Genomic DNA, 21,915 nt, shown 5'->3' with positions numbered 1-21,915 from the left:
CATAAAAACTGTGTTCTGTTCATGAGGCAAGAGGTGTATAGATCAGAGATTTATATGCTTTTCATGAAAACATAGGTTTTTTTTTCAAAAGACTCAAAGTCGTCACCCACGATTCCACAAAAAGTGCTTTGCGACCAGAGGTTGGGAACCTAGGAACCAGTCGAAACGTCGCTCAGTAATAAGCAGTAATCGTATTCCATAGAAGTGTGACCTGTATATTCCAGTTCAAGTACTGCTTATGAATGAGCAACGTTTCCAATAGGCTTCTCTAGTCTTTTTTACGTGACGAGGAGTAGGGTCGCCTGTCCAACCTCTATGCGCAAGTGAATTATTGAAATAAAATTAAACCATATGTTAGTCCCAAAATGACCTAGTTTGCGCGAGTGGACGTTAAACCTCTCTCTCTCTCTCTCTCTCTCTCTCTCTCTCTCTAGTCTTTATGTTGTTCAGTAATTGTATTCCATCGAATTGTGAGTAGAATAACTCATTCTGAATTATCTATTCAGTAAGCTAATTTAACTTGTGGTGTTTGTCGTTTTTGTTAAAAATCCATTATCCTTTAGCTTCTTTTGTCACTGTTATTTAATCTATGGAAATGGTTTCAATATGAATCTCATATATATTGAGCTCAAGTTTACTAAATGTAGCGGACGTAAAGTACAACTAACTAACAACAACAACTAAATGTCATTTTGCTTGATAACGATAAGAGGATACTTGTCGAAACGTCGTGCTTTTAGAATAAAACTAGTGATTGTTTCCCATAAAAACTGTGTACTGTTTATGTGACCTGTATCGTCCAGTTTAATTACTGAATCAATTTAATGAAGTAGAAATGAAAACCAACCAGTATCCATAAACCCAGGGTTCCTTCTCTCCAACCCATCGAGAGTCACGTGATGAATTCTCATAGGTAAACCGTTTACTGGCACGACCATCTGGGACTTTGTCTATGTTGATAAAATTCTGTAAAATAAAAGCAGCGGTTGTAAGCTAAGATATATATACGCCCACATTTTGCAAGAGATGGATAGAGAACAAGTTAAAAAAAGATTTTTCGTACAATCAGGGACCATAATCCAGAAAGTTATAGTTTGAAATGCGTGAATATCGAAACGGACTGAGATGTTTGGGACATAAAGATATATTTTAGGTTTTATCGATATCGGATAAAAATTGCGACTTCTAGGGAGCCCACAACCTTGGTATTTCATACTTTTACACAAGCTAAAAACGCAATTTTTCGTACAATCCAGGGCCATAATTCAGGAAGTGAATATCCGACATGCGCCAATATCGAAAGGAACCTCTAGAATGTCTACATTTTGATATACCATATATTTACACTATTTGCGTACTCGAGGCGGCTATTTTGTCCGGCAGGTTTGGTCCGATTTGCACGAAATTCTAACTCAACCATCATTAGGGTGTAACAGTGATATATTCGAATGGTTTTTTAAATCGGATAGAAATAGTTACCTCTATAGGGTCCACAAGCTAAAAACGTGATTTTTCGTACAATCAGGGGCCATAATCTATGAAGTTTCGATCCGATACATGCCAATATCGAAAGCAGCCGAGATCTTTGGGAGATAAACTTATATTTCAAGTTTCGTCAAAATTGTGATCTGTAGATTGTCCACAAACAAATTGTGGACGGACAGACGGGCGGACGCCCGGGCGGACAGGGGAAATGACAATATACGTCCACATAAAAATGTGGGCGTATAATAAAACGTGGATCAATATCTGTCCAATATATAGACTATTAGAAACGCAAACTATTTGTAAAGCAAATACTTTTGGGATTAACATGTGATATTGTGTTTTATGATATAACATTTGCCTAGACGCTATTCCTTCCCAATATATAGTAACAAGTGCCATTCTTCGATTCCGATCATGAGCCACCAATGTCCTGTGCTAAAATTAATTAGTGTTGGACACCCATAACCTCCTAGTCTTCAAAGAAATATTAGTAGAATATGTGTCTGGATAATAGAGACTAAACATTAACCATAAATTATGCAAGAGCTAAATCTTTAGGCCTGAAATGTTATGTAAATTATTAATTACACGTTAATTTACGCATCCCTACCATAATCAACGCTCGATGTCATCGTCAGTCTGTGTTATTTATTGGATTAGGATCGGATAGTCTGCTCATCTTTAATTCATGAATTAATCTTGAAATGGGACAACGAGACTATGTTTTTATTTTTATCGTACCGGCTTTAGTAATGATAATCGAGGCTAGGCTTAAAATTCAATCGCTAAATTCTCGGTTCAGAATGGATCAATTTGACTGAAATTTTCAGCATATTCTCTTTACATTATCTAGTTTTTAACTATTATATGAGAACTGCCAGCTCTTTATATAATCTCCCACAATGTATCTTTAATGGAGTGTACAGTAATTCCTTAATGTGCTTATGTGTGCAATATTGGGCAAACTTGTGTGTGCAATATTGGGCAAACTTATGTGTGCAATATTGGGCAAACTTATGTGTGCAATATTGGGCAAACTTATGCTCGAACCAAACCTCGACAATTTCTGTGTTGACATACCTTATTAGGCCACTCAGCCAAGTGTAGAGGCTGTCCGTTTATAAATACTTCTAGTGGAGCTGTTCTATGTACATAAAATCCATAGGGCGACATCGTTCCATAATCTGTTACACCAGCATCCGGAAGGTGGATTTGTCGAACCTATGGAATATCGGAAGTAAGTAAAGGATCGTCATTCCTGTAATTCGTGTAATAGAATCAATCCAATAGGGTCGATGGCATTGGTCAAATCAGATATTTCTGTTAGGAACTGACAAAAATAAGGTAACACGGGAAGTAAAGACAGCACGACACACCAATGAACTAACAGAGAGATGTTATCCGGATAGTTATGGAACCATGGTGGCTTAGCTAACCTGGAGGTCCCGTGTTTGGTCTTGGCGTTGGTCGAGATAGTTCCTCGAGAATTTCCGCCGTGGTTCCCCCTTGCCTGTATAGTCGTTCGGATGGGACGAAAAATCGAGGCCCCGGGTACTCATTGGCATGAACGTAAAAGAACCCTGGAGTAACAGTACATAGTAATCAGAAGCATTGACAAAAAGAACTCCACCTACCTTATCATGTGCTTCGTGTGGTATCCTCTTCAAGATGTTTGCATCAGTCAACTTGGTGAATAGATTAGACTGTATCCTTTTTCCTCCAGTCTAGAAGCAAGGCAAAAAGACAATTATATCAACCAAATGTTTTTAAAATGTAAGAGGTAGGTGTGTGCTGACAGAGAAAGTTCCTTGGGATATCCCAAATTGTTTTCAATATTTCGCTTGCGTGGAGGGATTTTTAGCCATTGGAGGAAAACGGAGGATCCGAAGAAAACCCACAAAGTTGGACAGGCGACCCTACTACTTCTCACGCACAAGCGGGGAATCGAAGCCACGGCACTTGATTTAATGACCGACTATCTGATCGGCCACCCAACCCACCCGTGTCGGTGGTTTGACTTACCACATGAACCTCCTGGTGTTGGTAAGATCTGATGGTGACTGGTGCTGTATAACCATGTTTAAATAATAAAGTTGAACTCAAATCGTGATAACCTCGCATCAACTCAATATATACATCTACAATATACAATATTACTTTTAATATACCATAGTTATATATTAAATCATTTCCAAGTCGACTCTTTGTGGACTGTTTATTTGATGATGATGAGGAGGAGGAGGAGGCTGGATGCTGATGCTGCTGCTGCTGCTGATGATGATGATGATGGTGGTGGTGGTGGGGGTAGTGGTGGTGATGATGATGATGATGATGAGGAGGGGTATGCTCATGATGATGATGCTGATGGTGAAGAGGAGGAGGAGGAGGATGAGGAGGGTGACGTTAAAGAGGATGAGAATGATAGAGAAAAGGGGTTAACAGCTATGTTTAAGTCATTTATTGATCTCATCGATCACCCAGAGAAACGAATGTGTGCTTGCTTTAGCTGAATATGTGAAGTTGGGGAAGAAGAAGAAGAAGAAGAAGTATCAAACTAGAAGCTTGTTTCAATGGCATTTAGTAATTGAACTGGAATATACAGAGAAGCCTAGTTGAAACATCGTTCAGTAATAAGCAGTAATTGTATTCCATAGAATTGTGACTTGTGTAAGCTAGAGTATCTTTACCTTTTCCTTTGATACCACTGTCATCTAGTTTATCTGTTGCTTTCTGTAGGCTCTTCAAAGGATGTGTTGCTGAAAGTCTGGATGATAAAATAATCGAGACTATTATACTGTTGGTATTTAGTAATGATCGATGTTTACCAATCTAACAAATACACACAATAACCGAGACTAGTATACTACTGGTATTTAGTAAAAGATGCTGATCAACTTAACAAATACACATAATGACCGAGGCTATTTTGTATTTACTTGTGATGTTTTGCCAAGCTAACAAATACACATAATGACCGAGGCTATTTTGTATTTACTTGTGATGTTTACCAAGCTAATAAATACATATAATAAAAATTAATTTCTTAATACGGGGAAGATCATTGACCGGATTTCAAGTCGTGGCGTTGCAGTGCCTATAATACGAGATTATTTTACGTGGACATACGAAGGACTGTGCCTTTTTCTTTTGTAAACAATATTTTATTTTAAATATCACCCCTCTTCTCGCACAAGAAATAAAAAAAACATATGATAAACAGAGAGAGAGAGAGAGAGGGGGGGGGGGAGAGGGGGGGGGGGGGTAGACGTCCACTCGACACAAACTAGGTCATTTCGGGACTAACATTTTATTCTAATAATTCGCTTGTGCGTAGGGGTCTTTGCAGTGGGGGGATGGGGGGAAACCGGAGGACCCGGAGAAAACCCACGAGGTTGGACAGGCACCCCTACTCCTTGTCACGTACAACCGGGGATTCGAAACTACGCCAGTTGACTCAATAACAGACCGTATGATACAGCGCACAAGTGCTAACCATTCGCCCCCCCCCCCCCCCGAACTGCTATAAAGTAACCATACAAAGTAAACAGGTTATATACACACTATTTATAACAAAATATGACGTCATATGTGGATTGTGGGTTAGGATAAGGGTTAAGGTAAGGGCTAGGACCTGCAGATTTCGTCAAGGTCTCGAGATGTAGACAGGGCTAGCCCTAACTCTAACCCTTACCCTAACGTCATAAAATGCACAGGACCGTCTCCGATCTAGCGTTCTCCGTGCTATTTTATAAAATGATTTAAAATTGAAAAGAAATTAAAAACAAATATAGAAACGTCTGGTGACATCAAAGTATTCGTGTACTGACAATGTGCGTTTTTCCGTTCCCTGCCCTCGGACTAAAGAATAAAAAATAAAAATACCAAGGAACTTTCTCACGCACACACCCGATGTAGTAATATGGAGGGAAAGAATTTGTGCTTTGAAACATCTATGTAAAATAATATTATGGTTTTGATTAATTATTCTCCATTGCCAAAATATTAGCTTAGGTATACGTTCAATTCTGAAACGCAAATTAAAATTGTTTATGAATATTGTGACAATAACAAGACATGAGGTCTAAAGACAAAGAATAGAGAAATATGATGGCTGGAACAATAACGTTATCTATCAAATTATTGATTCTAACTTCATAACCAAAAATAGAGAAAGTATGTTGGTTGTTTAGATACGTTAACGCAGCTATAGTTTAGTAAACATGATGGTCATTTGAATTTTTCAAGGATAAATTGTTATTGTTTGAAATCCACGTGGTAGGAAAGTTACCATTTCATATTTGGCAAGAGTGGCCAATCACATGATTAATTACATAATAATTATTCATATTTGGCAAGAGTGACCAATCACATGATTAATTACATAATAATTGGCCAATAGAATAATTAATGGGTGTGAACCTGAGAATATATAATTAATAGAATGTGCGTTCTAGGGTAGACAGCCATGTAGTTCTCGTAGCGAGAAGATGTAGAAATTTCCATCAGCAGACTCCCCGAGTCTGCATGAGAGCGTGTTAGAGAGAATGACTTTATTATGATTTAACTTTGTAACCTATGTAGCAGTGCTTAATATAAAATGTGGAAACGAAATGTGGTATTGTTGTTACTGTGTGTAACTGAATGAGTGGCAGAATAAATACACAATATTTAAAGTGAAGTCCTAAGAAGAAAACAAGAACCAAATGCGGCCAGAGACAATACTAGACGATCATGGGCTGTTCCAGAATATGTAGCAATATTAAGAAACGATGCATGTCGGATGTGGCAACCGGGTTTAGCGCTGACCGTTCTCCACGTCTGACAAACGGCCCATGGTGCTACACCGGGCGTATGCCCCTTAGTACATTGATGTCGTTGCAGTAGGAATGAAAGCCCCCCCCCCCCCTCCCGGCATGAATAAAATCGTCGGGTACTCTTCTCATCGAAATGCAACTTTAAATTGTTTTTTTACGATAATGCCAACGTATACACGGCCCTATCTGAACAACAGGACACTTCTCCTTGTCAGGTCATCCGTCCTGCACCACTGATACTCTGTATATAATTTTGTTAATTTTGTTGATTGGGACTGAACGTTAAATGTTAAACTACTTAAAGTTAGACCTAACCGTGGTGTCTAATACAATAGCTAAAAATAACTCAATCATGTTCAAACTTCACTAAAATACTTTGTAACATGGACGGGAAATCTTCCTTTGTTGTTTTCGTTGAATAAGCAGATTGTTTTCTCTCTAGTAGATTGGGTGGAGCTTAACAGTGCAATAACTAGACATGTTCAATGTTATTGCACACTTTTGCTGGTTTACATTAGTTTTAGTAGAAATCATAAAGAGAAGTGGGGTTGGTTTTCTGTGCAATAACAACAAGCATGTTGAGCAGGTGTCAATGTTACAAGTCATTTATAGCACGCTTCATTCGTTAACAGGTTTAACATCGCAGCCTACGGCCTCGATGTTTAAACCTGTTAACTCACGAAAGAAGTGCTATAAATATAACCTATTCGTTCAAAAACCTTATATCCAAGTCAGACCGGAATGGCGTCCTTTCTGCGCTGCTACGGCGACGGGAAATGGTAACAGAGGCTCGCCGAGATCGTCATTAGCGTGGTAAAAGCGTGATAGAAACGCCAGATATCGATCGTGTTGTGATCTCCGTGGTCGCCAATGACCGCCGAATCACGGCGTTTGTTTTGAGCATGTTCAACGGCAATGTTCTGCGATCTGACCTGGAAAGCTGTGAGAAGGCGACTTTTTTCAAGTTTGTAATTTTTGGGGACATTTTCTCGTGTTGTGTTCACGTTTACCGGCGACCTTGTGCATTTTCTGGTCACCGTACGGTCGCAGCAGCGCAGTAAGGACGCCATTCCAGTCTGACGGCGCTTTAGCACCATTTTATTCTGAAACTGGTGCAAATTAGAGACTGATAGTGTAATTACCATATGAGTAATCGGTATCTGAAAAGTTTCAGTAATTCGAACCAGCTGCGTAACATATTTTTGTAAAAAGTCAAACTTTTATCTGACCACCGAGCTAATAAAGACGGACAGACGAAATACAGTGTGGGTTTCCGCCTACTCGTCGTCGAATTCCAACTGCTAGGGTTTGCTTACGTCAACGTCAACGCCAACGTGTACACGGGACCTCCGCTTTTCGACCCATTAGTGATCAGAATATTCTTCCTTGTCCGGTTATTTGCTTACGTCAACGCCAACGTGTACACAGGACCTCCGCTTTTCGACCCATCAGTTATCAGAACGATATTCGTCCTTGCCCGGTTATTCGTCCTGCACCACTGATACTCTGCACAAAATTGTGTTACTTGGGAGTGACCGGTTAGATCTGAATATTAAGGCCACCTGCAGATTTCGTCAAGGTCGCCAGTCGGAGAAGAGCAGTAGGACGTTACACCCCATTTCATTTCATTTCGTCAAAGTCACGAGATCTAAATTGGGCTAGCCCAATCCCTAATCCTTACCCTACCCCACAATCCTCGACAACAATCACATGCCCTAACCCTGTTTACATTTCGTGACGAAATCTGCAAGTGGCCTTAATATTTATATCTGACCGTGAGTGGCTTTTAAAAGTTAAATCGACTTACCCATTATTCGTATCAAGGCCGCTTGGACTCACATATATATGAACTGACTCTGATGAAATCGTCGACAGTGACACCGAAAGTATAAAAATATTGAAAATGAATGTCCTTCCACTCGCCATGTTGTTTGTTTGTATGTGGTACGTGAGCTATTCCCTTTATTCTTAAACTCTTCTTATTTTTAAAGTTTTGCAGATTTTAGATTAGATAAACCGATATCAGTCACGTGCGCGGGAACAGAAATGACCTATACTGCGTGGTTCTGTGATCGTCCCATTTACAGACCTCTGAAGGCCCTGTGTACTATTTTCGAACTGTTTCGTTGACTTTCACCCAAATTTAATTACTAGATGATTCCTATTCTTTCTGTGCTTAATGTATAGGTGGAATTGGGTCTAAAGGCAGGGGGGGGGTGTTTAAAGTCCACTCGACACAAAATAGGTCATTTCAGGACTACAATATGGTTGAATTTTATTTCAATAATTCGCTTGCGTGAGGGGGTCTTTAGTAGTTGGAGGAAACTGGAGAACCCGGAGAAAACCCACGGGTTTGAACAGGCGACGCTAGCCGGGGGATCGAAACCACGCCAGTTGGCTCAATGACAGACCTTATGTTACAACGCGCACGAGCTAACCATTCGGCCATCCAACCCCCGGGTCTAAAAGCGCCTGCAAGTGTAATATGTGTGTATATAAATTGATATACATTCAATTTTCAAAAATATTATTGTAATTTATAAAAAGTTATTATGTTCGGTGAAATACGCGAACAGTTCAAATTGAACGGCGGTCGTTTGTGCCTACTTAGTCCATTCTACGTGTTTTTCGATCATTATTTTTCCGTTTGTGAATCAGGCAATTTTTAATTACTTCCTCGTTGTCTTAATATTGGATATTAGAATCCCATATTTCAACGGCAAGATAACAACATCAATATTGATCGAAACGGACAAATATTGAATTCTAATTCATGTTTTTAATTTCGAATATGCACGTAAAAGATCTCTTGGCAGTTGGAATTCGATATAAGAGTAGGCCATAGTGACGCGGGCAAAATTTCCTCATAGCACACTGTATGACGTATGTCCGTCTTTATTAGCACAGTCGGAGCAGACAGTAGGACGTTAAACCCCATTTCATTTCATTTTATTTTAAAGATACATTATGGGAGATAGTTAAAATCGAGATAATGTAAAGGCAATTTGCTGAAAATTTCAGTCAAATTGATCCACTATGTCCCGAGAATTAAGCCATTGAAATTTTGACCTAGCCTCGTTCATCATTACTAAAGTCTGTGTGATAAAAAAAACATAATCTCGATCATCCATTTCATGATTAAATTATGAATGGAAGTCGAACTGCAAATGGGATCATAATCCAGTAAATATCGCAGGCTAGCGATGTCATCAAGAGTGGATTATGCTCTGGATAAGTTAATTAATGTCTAATTAATAATTTAGATAACATTTCAGGCCTAAAGAAAGACCTACAAGTGGCAGATTTACCTCTTGCATAATGTATGTTCAATTTCGAATATTATATTTTGTCCGGGGTTTAGCTCCTTGAATGGAGAAATAAACATACTAATACGTGACATATACAAACAATCGACCGAGGAATCTAAAGGGTATTTACAATGCACGAAACTCAGATTGACTACCTTGAACTCTGTTTTAAATGATAACGCAACAACATTTGTTTGATTTCCCAGATAAAAAACATGTGAAATTGATAATAATAGGCTACATTCCCTGAAATAGCATTCCTACACTGTTAATTAATCTCTCTCAAGGTTAGGCCTACACTGGCTATCTACACATAGAATCAAAAAAATTCATAGGATTATCGATTCTAGATGTTTCGTACTTTGATATGAAATGAAATGGGGTTTAACGTCCTACTGTTCTGCTCCGACTGGGCTGGGCTAATGAACACGGGCAGACGCCATACAGTCTGCAATGAGGGAAATTTTGCCCGGGCAGTGGCACTATGGCCTACTCTTATATCGAATTCCAACTGCCAAGGGATCTTTTACGTGCAAATGTATACACGGGATCTCAGTTTTGCGTCCCATCCGAACGACTAGACAGCTGGCCTTGTCAGGCCCACCGTCCTGCATCACTGACAAGAGGAATTAAACCACGGCGGAAGAACGTAGCCTACTTCGAAAGTCATTGCCGATCAATAAAAAAAATTGACTTTCGGTAAAACAAGATTTGACTACACAGTCAGTTATCAGGGATATTAGATTGATTATATAGAGAAGAATTGCAACACAAATTCCTTGAGTACTTTACACCTCGCTTCACTCGTCGATCCATCAATAATTCACCAGTTCCAATCCTTGTCCAAAAGTTGTACTAGTCATGCTTCATAAGAGTTACCTCCCATTTCAACATGGCGGGATAATGAGCTGTATTGTTAGATTTTTTGTTAGATTTTGTAAGTTTTCGTCTGCACATAGTTTAGTTGAAGGAATGCTTTTTTTTTAGTGCACAGAATAAGTCACAGAATCGACCAATAACACGTAAAGTTCTGTAGGCCTATTCTGATTATGAATCCGACCGGCTTCTATCGCGCTTTAGACAAGCGTCCTGAATGATCGGATAGGATTACCCCAGGGATTAGCCCACTTGAATAAAAGAGTCAGAAATTATTGACTTACTTCGTTTGGATAATGTATTTTTAACAAAATGTTACTTGGTGACATTGATTTATGATGCAAAGGATGTTTTTTTTAATTATTATTATTATTATTGTTACCTGTATCATATCCTTTTTAATTTATGTGATTTCAAAGAAAATAAACTTATTTTGTTACAAAAAATAAAAACAGTATAATATATACATGTGATCTATAGATATTGTCCTTTCATTGAGTCAACTGGCGTGGTTTCGATTTCCCGGTTGTATGTGACAAGGACTATAGGGTCTCCTGTTCAACCCCGTGGGTTTTCTCCCACTGCTAAAGACCCCTACGCACAAGCTAATTTTTCAAATAATAATTTAACCATATGTTAGTCAAGTGGACACATTAAATCCCATTTCTCTCTCGCGCGCCACTGCCCTGGCAAAATTTCCCTCATAGCACACTGTATAGCGTATGCCCATCTTAATTAGCCCAATATAGGACTATATATATATAGGAGCAGAATGGTACGACCTTAAAACCTATTTCATTTCAGTTCTCTCTCCTTTTAGTGATTAAACATTTTAGTTTGCAAGTGATTCAAAATCTCAGAAGTTTTAATGTTTTTATACACATTTTTCAGGTTCTCCTTCATACTACTACCATTATTAATCTGCAGACAGACTCTGTAAAAAATAAAAATCAGTGAGAATGCCAATTATTGGTAATTCTGGTGAGGATAAAAAGACAGAAGACAGTGATTGGTGTATTGACTGTAGTGATGATGAAAAGTACAACCCTACACAAGTAAGAAAGGGGGTGTGGCAACCGAAACCCGAAGATGTCATCAGTCTCTTTGAGAAACTAGAAAAAGACAGATATATAGAATTAAGATGGCAGTGTCCAGGACGACGCCCACCCGATACGGACAAGAAAGAGGACGCCACAGAAGAAAAAATTCCAGAAAAAGAAGTTTTAGATGAGCAGCCAAAAGAAGAAGAGAAAAAGTTAGTCATATCTTGTTAGGAAGATAAAATTTATTTATTTGCGTTTTGGCGGGGTGTTGGATAGCCGAATAGTTAGCATGTGTACGTTGTATCATAAGGTCTGTCATTGAGTCAGCTGGCTTGGTTTCGATTCCCTGGTTGTACGTGGCAAGGAGCAGGGTCGCCTGTCCAACCTCGTGGGTTTACTCAAGGTCTTCCAGTTTCCTACCACTGCTAGAGACCTTTACAGGCAAGCGAATTATTGAAATAAAACGGAAGGAGTAGGGTCGTCTGTCCATCATCGTGGATTTTCTCCGGTTTCCTACCACTGCTAAATACCCCTATGCTCAAGGGAATTATTGATATAAAATTGAACCATGTTAGTCCCGAAATGACCTAGTTTGTGTTGAGTGGATGTTAAACCCCATTTCTTTATCTCTCTCTCTCTTTATTCTTATTGAATGGAATATAGTTTTTTTAAAAAAACCTACAATGTATCACCATGTCGTCGTATTTGTTTTAATGTATGTTGTAATTTTCCAGGCCTGTTGCTCCGAGTGAATTTGATTTTGATGATATGGATTCTTCTGTATCTACAGTAATAACACCAAGAAGAACACCAGGTAATTAACAAGAGGTATTTCCAATGATTGTATAACAACCCTGTTTCAAATTTGAATTTGTGGGCCATAGTTGAAATATATGACTTAGTAGATGAAAATTACTATATGTATACTACATACTCTACGAAACATCGCCTTAAATACACTAGTAGCTGTTTTCCATAAGTATGTGTTTTGTTGTTACTATATGTTGGATGTTATGTGCTATTTATAATATAGTTGATTTCAAAAAATAGTTCCTTATACTTGTTTGCCTTGATTGGAATTTGATATAAATGTCAAAATTTCCCTCATAGCACATATGCCCATATTCATCAGCCCAGCCATCTTCAATAGAAGGCTTGATCTCGCTTTAACTACAAACATCTTATCAAGGCCTTGCATATTTCGATTGGGTACAAGCCCAGCGTGTGAGCCTATCAAAGTCCTTGATCGTCCCGAATACCAAGTCTTGCGCTTTTAAGCTAAAATGTCTATATGTGATAATCGAGTTGCAAAGTTCAAGGTTCATTCAATGTCATGGTTTCCGTGTCACAACCTCTGATTGGATATATTTGGACACTACTGTTCACGTGTCTGTAGATAATGCACTTATAAGTTCCGGAAATGTGAAGTAATCTAGCAACGTCCAGATGTTGTAAAACTAGCAGTTGTTGCTTCAGGAACATGCAGCCCAGCTGGAGTAGGACATTAAACCCCATTTCATTTTGATTTGTAACATGATTAAGCCTCAATTCATTTGTTACGTCAAAGACTGATTACCAAAGTTTTGTGTTCGTATATTATGAAACTAATTTGTGATTTTCTTTTCCAGGTAGTTCGAAAACTCCACGGTCAATAAAGAAAGTAGCTAGAATGGATAAAGTACTAAATGATATGAAAAGACAACGAGATGCCGATCGCGAGGCCAGAAGAGTGTACGGTCACGGACGTTCACCGTCTGGAAGTCCAGCTAGAAGCCCAGCAAGAAGTATGGCTGGACAACCAGGACTAAGCACACCCTTTCGTCCCACACAACCAGCCACATCTAGTGGTAGCGTAACAAGTATGTCTGCTAAGGAGAACAATACTCTGGCCGTATCAACATCAGCTGGGCCATATCCCGCAATGTCTTCTTCATCGGATGTAAACCCTGCAGACACCACAACAACTACACCATCATCTGTAGTAACCATGGATACAACGTGACATTAACTTCATGGTCCTGTCTATCTCAGTCCAGCTGAGGATGCCACTGGCTGGGCGGAGAGGACATTAGGCCAGTTGGGGGGTGGCGTCATTTCTGTACTGACAGTTCATCTATCTGGAATTCTGGAGTTACCTACCCTTAACTTGGTGGGTGGTAATTCCCGACCTCCCCAAATGCCCTGAAGAAGATGCTCCCTAGCTCCATGACTTGCTGCATGACTTGAGCCAATCAGATGTTTTCCAGATCAGAATATTGCCCATCCTCGGTATCCTTCCGTTCTACTCCACTAACCTGTGGGTTATAAACTATAACACATACTTATCGAATAACAATTACTGATTTATTTAGGCGACGTTTCAAAGAGTATTCTCTCAACATTTTCAAGCAAGCACAGTAACAAATGTGTAGGGCAATTATATATAGACAAGCAATAACAACAAATCAGAAACCATGCATGACAACAACAAGATCAAAGGCATGAAAACAACATGATCAAAGGCAAGGTGCATATGAAGGATTAGTGAGACCACTGATAATTGGTATAATTAACATTGGAGTTATTAATAATTAATTATAGGAGTAAATAATTTTTATTAGACAACCAATAATGACAAATCAGAAACTATTGTAATATTTGTTCAAATGTTATGACAATTTTTTTTTCACCCAGTATTGCCCAGCCTTATTTGTAACCTCCATGGTATATGGAGGTCGTGTGTTCGATCCCTGCATTGGCCGAGAAAGTTCATCTGGATTTTCCGACGTGGTTTCCCCTTGTCAATGGTGCAGAACGGATGGCCTGACAAGGACAGCTGTCTAGTCCTTCGGTGTATACATTGGAATGCATGTAAAAAATCCCTTGGCAGTTGGAATTCAATATAACATGGCGTACATGTATGCCCGTCTTCATTAGCCCAGTATAGGAGTAGGACGTTAAACCCCATTTCATTTATTTAGGCTTCAGATGTTATAGAAATTATTAATTAGAACTTTATTTACATAACAAGCCCAAAATCAACACTGTAGACCCACGGATGGCTTGGATACAGTGTGGATTTAAACAGTCGTCCATTTAAAATTAAATCAATAAATGGCGGACCAAGCTAACGTTTACCGTTAGTCGCTGATGTCATTACCGGAAACTAGTGATGAAAGGCCTGCCAAACGAGGCTGCCATAGCCATATGTGAGTGGCGTTATCGCCTGTCAATCAAATGATCGCCAATTCTCATAGACGGTGCAGACACAATTGATGCCTATTTCTAGTTCAAACTTCCAACAGTGACAATTCTGTTCAGAACAAAGTAATTTGACTGAAAATTTCAACATTATCTTTTTATATCATCTATTTTTGAATTATTATATCAAGAATGGCCAACTCTTTATTAAACTCTTAGCTAATGTATCTTTAATATTAGAGGTATAATACAGTTTTTGTATAATTAGTTCTATTCATTATCATATTGTACATATTAACAATTTTTTATTTCTCATTTTAATCTATTTTTAATTGTATAAATGCTCATTAAAGCTTTCCTTGATTTGACTGGCCTTATAATAATAATCCATCAAACCATTGTCTTCAACGGATCCTATATCACTGGATATTCTATATCCTAGAGCTGAATCTGTTAAGGCCAGTTCAATTTTCGTCAAGGTCCCCCCCGAGATGTTAATAAGGTTAGGGCACGTGGTTGTTGGTGAGATTGTAGGTTAGGATAAGCTTTGGGGCTAGGTCCAGGTCCAGGGTTAGGATTAGCGCTTAGGCTGGGGACTATTCAAATATGCTGCCAGCACTATTTTTATAAAAATGACCAAGAGACTGGTTTTGTGGGAGCAGCTCACAAATAGACCTAACCATATACTACATGTACAGTAAACGTTGCATAAATCGGATCTTCGCTCAACTTGAATAAAATCTTTTGGACCCTTTGATCCTGCACATTTTTCTTATTAAATTTCTGTATGTAAGTCGAATTTCCTAAGTCGGATTTTTGCTCAACTCAGATCAAAATGTTCAGTCCATTTGATCTTATTCCGGCAGTATGTTCAGAATTTGACTAAGTCAAGTTTCGTCTCGATGGTCTAAAACACGGTCAGCTATTCCATGCACAGAGCCCCAAAATACTTCCCCCTATCATTTTGACTCAAATCAGCCTACGTGACGCGACACAATAATAGAATTTTCCCAAAAAATTCGAAACTCGATGTCTGCTGTACGAGACACTTTATGGGAAAATTTAGGACATTTTTCAAAGATGGCGATAAAACGGAAGTTATCTACTCACACATAAGAACAAAAGCTTGACACGTGCGTTTGAATCGATTATTATCTGGCTCTTGCAGTTTATTTCTAATTGAGCTATGATTGAATTTCGGTCCTCGGCTAACTCGGATCTTCACTTAACTCGGATAAAATTGGTCAGTCCACTTAGATTCGACTTTTGTGAAGTTTACTGTAGTTGGTTTATTTACCTTAATCTACCACAGGTGTTTTTTTGTTAACATTACGATCTTAATGTTGGCCACCCTTGTTCTAGGCCCCATGTCCAAATTACTCAATAAATAAAATATATTATGATAGATTATTCCAGGCCCATTGAAGGCAGGGTGCGTCCCCCATCCAATATATGTTCCTTAGTTTAAAACACTTCTTGGTGGCAAGCCTCTACAATCCTATTCCAATTTGGTACACAGACAGCCCTCCTGTCCCAATATATGAATTTCGTTTGACAGACCTGCATTATCGTAATCTGAAACTTTAGCAATAGGTTGGATACTCCTGTCCAAGTTATTCAAAATTTGGGAAAATTTTATTTCAATAATTCAAATGCTCATAGGGGTCTTGCGTTGTGGGTAGGGAAGAAAACAGAGGCGACCCTACTCCTTGCCACGTACAAGAGGGCAATGGAAAGATAGGTTGCCAGGCAACAAAACATACACCCACAGCAGCTAAATCGTCCGGGCAATCAACAAGAGTTGTCACATATTTTTAATTTTCGGTAATGAAACATTTATAATACACTAAAATCTGATTATAAATTTAAAGTCAATCGGATATTAACTTTGGCCTCTTGAGCGGCCACAAGATTTTTCAAAGTGATCAAGGGCCATAACTCTAGGAGTAATTATCGTAAATCGCTGAAAATCAAAAGGCTTCTTCGTCTCATGACCTTAAACACTGTGTATAAATTTAAAGTCAATCGGATATTAACTTTGACCTCTAGAGCGTCCACAAGATTTTTCAAAGTGATTAAGGGCCATAACTCTGGCAATAATTATCCGAAATCGCTGAAAATCAATAGGCTTCTTCGTCTCATGACCTTAAACACTGTGTATAAATTTAAAGTCGATCGGATATTAACTTTGGCCTTTAGAGCGTCCACAAGATTTTTCAAAGTGATCAAGGGCAATAACTGGCAGTAATTATCAGAAATTGCTAAAAATCAATAGGCTTCTTCGTCTCATGACCTTAAATACTGTGTATGAATTTAAAGCCAATCGGATATTAACTTTGGCCTCTAGAGCGTCCACAAGATTTTTTGAAGTGATCAAGGGCCATAACTCTGGCAGTAATTATTGGAAATCGCTGAAAATCTATAGGCTTCTTCGTCTCATGACCTTAAACACTGTGTATAAATTTAAAGTCAATTGGATATTAACTTTGGCCTCTAGAGCGTCCACAAGAATTGCAGCCGAATGACTGGACACATTAGGCAAATCTTCCGCGCGATTCCCCAGTCGATTGCATCTCCTTTCACGTCACATGATTAAACATGGCAGTGACCAGGTCTTCAAACAATCACATGACTTCTTGACATCAGTGTTGATTGGCAAATGAATTCAACAATCGGGCAAATGCTTCGCTGAAGCGGACACATTAGGCGAATGAAAATTCGGCTGAATGACACTGCTCACACTAGGCGGATTTCGGGATCGATTGATTGAAGTAGGTTCAATGCTTTAGTCACGCTCTTAAATTATTCAATAAATAAGACAAAAAAAAGGAAGGTTGCCAGGCCACGAAACACGCCCACAGCCGCTAACTCTGTTTATCAAACTAAAGTCAATCGAATGATAACTTGTCTCGAGAGCATCCACAAGGTTTTTCAAAGTGATCAAGGGCTATGACACTGGTAGTAATTATCGGAAATCATTGAAAATCACTGGGCTTCTCCGTCTCACGACCTTAAATACTGTAACTTTAACCTCTAGAGTGTCCACAAGTGATCAAGGGCCATAACTCTAGCAGTAATTATCGGAAATCGTTGAAAATCAATAAACGTCCTCGTCTAATGATGACCTTAAATACTGTATACAAATTATTCGGATATTAATTTTAGCCTCTAGAGCCTCTTGTCTCAATGCTGAACCTCAGTCACACTGTAAACCATTCTGCCACCCAACCCTCCTATTCAAAAATAATACCAAAAAACAAAAATGCCAGCAGACTTGTGACACATTTATTATGGGTGTTTGACAGGAGACAATGGTACAAATACATGATTTTATCTAGAGTTAAACAAGCCAACAATATATATCATTTATAAGAAAAAAAGGTTTCTACACATCTCAATATATAGATACCCCATACAATGATTGACCACACTTAGCCATCATACTTAATTATATACAGATGTTGACAGGTGTCAAGTCACAGATTTAAAGAGAGAGATGGAGTTCAAGTCCATATGACACAAACTAGGTCATTTCGGGATTAATATATGGTTCAATTTTATTTCAATAATTCACAAGTAGGGGTCTTTAGCAGTTGAAGGATCCGAAGAAAACCCACGAGGCTGGACAGGCGACCCTACTCCTCGTCACGAAACCATGCCAGTTGACTCAATGACAGACCTTGTGATACATACGCACATTCTAACCATTCGGCCATCCACCCCCCACACATATTTAAAACCATAATGGAATAGAATTATATTGTTCTGAAACCTATCCAGTGTAGCATTCTACATGTACTGTCCTAAAACAATATCATGTAGCATTCTACTGTCCTGAAAGCATATGGTGTAGCATTCTACTGTCCTGAACATGTACAGTGTAGCATTTTTCTGTCCTAAAACCATATGGTGTAGCATTCTACGGGTATGAAAAATTATCTTTTTAAAAAACATTTTCAGACCTGACAACTGTCTTTACCTATTTGGGAAAACCCATGAAGGTTAGGCAGCTATACACCCTACTCCTAGTGGAACAGGAACCCGCAAGACTTGACAGATTAATTATGGAGGCTGTGTGATCAACAATGATGGGTCTCTATACACATGTAGGTAATATAATAAATGTATTTCATATAATATTCTCTTCAATAAAACAATTGATATGGTACAACAATACAGAAGAAGGAGTAAAATAGATAATATACAAAGCAAGACAAAAAAAAACACAAAAAGCAAAGAAATAGAATCTTTAATTTGATAAAGTATATAAAAAGCCCTTATATAAATGTTCTTTGTTTTCCCAACTACAGTTATATATAACAAGCTATAAATAACAATACGATTAAGACATGGAATGAAGGTTTGCAATATAATATAATCTCTTGATATTTCAAAACAGGGGATACACAGGGTCTGATTTAGATTTAGATGTGGTGAGGTCCTTATTCTGTAAGGGGTGTATAGTGGGTCTAGTATTAAGATCACTTGATATTTGTAAACAGGGGATACACAGGGTCCGATAAGCTCTATTGTTGAAACTCGTTCAGCCCCTGCGAGGCCTCTAAACTGTACTTAAGATCATGCCTAAATCTGGCACATGGTCAGATTTAGATTTGGTGGGGGCTTACACTATTGGGCGCCTGTAATTTATTAAGCATTTACAGAGACTACTTAACAACCCACTATGTTGTGAGGTCAATTTGCGGACATCCTAATACTAGACCCTTTGGACTGTGAGACCCTTACTCGTATATTGTGTACATCATGGCTAAATCTGGCCCTGGGAATACACTGTAAAGCAGGAATTTAACGCTTGAAATTTAATAATGCTCATAAGCTTGGGGCGCATTAGTTTTTTTGTTCATACCACAATTTATCCTTGATTTTAGGTCAGCACACATGAAAGATTAATTTTCAGCAATTTCCATTATTTTTTTTAATTATTTTAATACATATTCATTAAACTAATTATATATAGTATATGCAAAGGCTAATTCATTCAATTTGAAGAGAATTCTAAACACATATAGACAACCCTTCAAATATTCTAATAACTTAAAATTGAAGAGAATTTCAAACATCAGGGCTTTCACTAAAAACTTTAGTCAGCCAGTAAATTGACTGAATTTTTTTAATATTTTTCAGCATTATCCCAATTTTTTTAAATATATTTTTTAAGATTTGTGAATCTAAAATTCATTAATTAAACTGTATTTATTGCATTCTGAAGTTAAATTCTTTGAAATTCTAACATGTAAATTGACTGACAAGGATCATGTTCGACACAATCCAAATGGTGTCCATCAATTCGTCCAGCTCAATACACTTAATAAATGTCTGGCACTGAGCTAAAACTGTCGGGTACAACTTGTGTTGTGTCGGACATTTTGTCGGGCACAAGTACAAATATTATTTCTAGGCCAGCTGACAAATAAATTCTCTAATCGGTCAGTCATGACTGGTCAAATATGACTGTATCAATACCCTTGTAGACAACTCTTCAAATATTCTAATTAAGTAATTTGTAAGTTATTAGAGAGGTTCTGCAACCAGTACATACTACGAACTACGAAGTACTAACACGGCTTCGTACTTCGTTTTTGACAGGTTCCACAACCAGTACGAATTAGGCTTCGCACTTCGTAAGAAAATATCAAATTAATTTAAATTTTAGTCTCCAAGAAGTCCAACGCAATGTGTACTTATAAAATTCGAGATGATTCGACCTCGTGGCCGAGTGTAAAAAAACAACAAATTCCATAGCCCGAAATTTGTCCAAAATCAAAACAATTTCCAATCACTTTGAAGCTTATTAACCATATACAAAAAAACTTTGTAGTTTGTAGTGGTTGCGGAACCTCCCTATTAATTAATGCCCTAATAAACCACGAACCTTGATCTAATAAAAATTATGCTATTTTTCATTTAACAACAGTCATAATAATAAAAGCTAAGGGAGGGATTTGGGGAGTTGTGGGTAGGATTTATGAAACTTGACTGGGGATACATCCACATATACGATAAATAACAAGTGTGTTATAAGTTTAATTAATATGATAAAATGAAAGATGACAATATTTCATTAATATCTACATAAACGCAACATTTTAATAGCAAATAACAATAACAATAGTATGCACAAACCAGGGGGGGGGCGCATGTCTGAGGTTTCAATGGTCCGCTGCAGGACTATAAATCCAAGCATTGAGAGTACCAGCAGGACCTATTGAAGATCACAGTCTATCTAGAGCAGTGATTCTCAACCAGTGTGTCGCGGCACACCTGTACTCCTAAGTGTGCCGCGGAATTGTGAAAGGCACACTAAGAAAATGCAAAAAACCACATGATCCTAATTGAGTTAAGACAATCTATGTTTCTATGACTAGTCTCTGTCTACGATTGTATGCCATCTGACTTACAATGTTTTTATTTTGTAAAATTCAAATATTTTTTATATATATTTAGCCAGGTGTGGCGTTATTTTTTCATGTGTTCCAAGGTGTGCCGTTGCCAAAAAAAGGTTGAGAACCACTGATCTACAGGTTAAGAGACGGTTGAACCGCCGCAAGGACCCTAACCATTGAACTAGTAAACTTTCTCACCCTCAAACTATGTGCTATGATTTAACAACACACAAAGCGTTTTAAACTTAAGAATTTTTCTCTCTCATGAACATTTGTAAGAGATTTTTAGACTGGCATCACCTTCCAGTATTTTGAGTCTAAGCCTAAAATGAGTAAGTAATACTCAAGCATTTAGTCTCGTAGTCTTGTGCGTCATCATGGTTGAAATTTAACAATCAAACAGAGTTATGTCTTTTTGACAATTGTAGTCTTCACATCAAGGTGGATTCTCACCCTTGAGTTTGGCAATACTTTTCAGATCACAGCCTATTCTCGTAGTTTGAAAACCCTTATTCATTGAGACTCTGCCGTCACATTTTCGATTTTTAGGCTTAATTTACCCCTAAGACACAAGACAATGCAAAAGAGCAGACGCTTAACACCTATTGGAAGAGATAGAGAGAGGGAGATGGGGTTTAACGTCCATTTGACACAAACTAGGTCATTTCGGGACTAACATATGGTTTTAATTTTATTTCAATAATTCAGCAGTGGGAGGAAACCAGAGGACCCGGAGAAAACACACGAGGTTGGACAGGCGACCCTACTCCTTGTCACATACAACCAGGGAATCGAAACCACA

At 38.2% G+C, this 21,915-nt stretch overlaps 1 protein-coding gene across 1 annotated transcript; it reads left to right on the top strand.

Annotated features, from left to right (window-relative positions):
- The first annotated feature begins 10,489 nt into the window (after nt 1–10,489).
- Nucleotides 10,490–15,074, top strand: LOC126824111 (PAXIP1-associated glutamate-rich protein 1). The gene is made up of 4 exons (XM_050553309.1): nt 10,490–10,547; nt 11,378–11,741; nt 12,264–12,343; nt 13,158–15,074. The coding sequence occupies exons 2-4, from the start codon at nt 11,446–11,448 to the stop codon at nt 13,529–13,531; spliced, it is 750 nt and encodes a 249-aa protein (XP_050409266.1). The 5' UTR covers nt 10,490–10,547; nt 11,378–11,445; the 3' UTR covers nt 13,532–15,074.
- Nucleotides 15,075–21,915: the final 6,841 nt, after the last annotated feature.

This window comes from Patella vulgata, chromosome 6 (genome assembly GCF_932274485.2).
Source record: "Patella vulgata chromosome 6, xgPatVulg1.2, whole genome shotgun sequence".
NCBI classification, from domain to species: Eukaryota; Metazoa; Mollusca; class Gastropoda; family Patellidae; genus Patella; species Patella vulgata.
The sequence above is the reverse complement of the archived record's forward strand: the minus strand, read 5'-3'. Positions and strand labels throughout refer to the sequence as shown.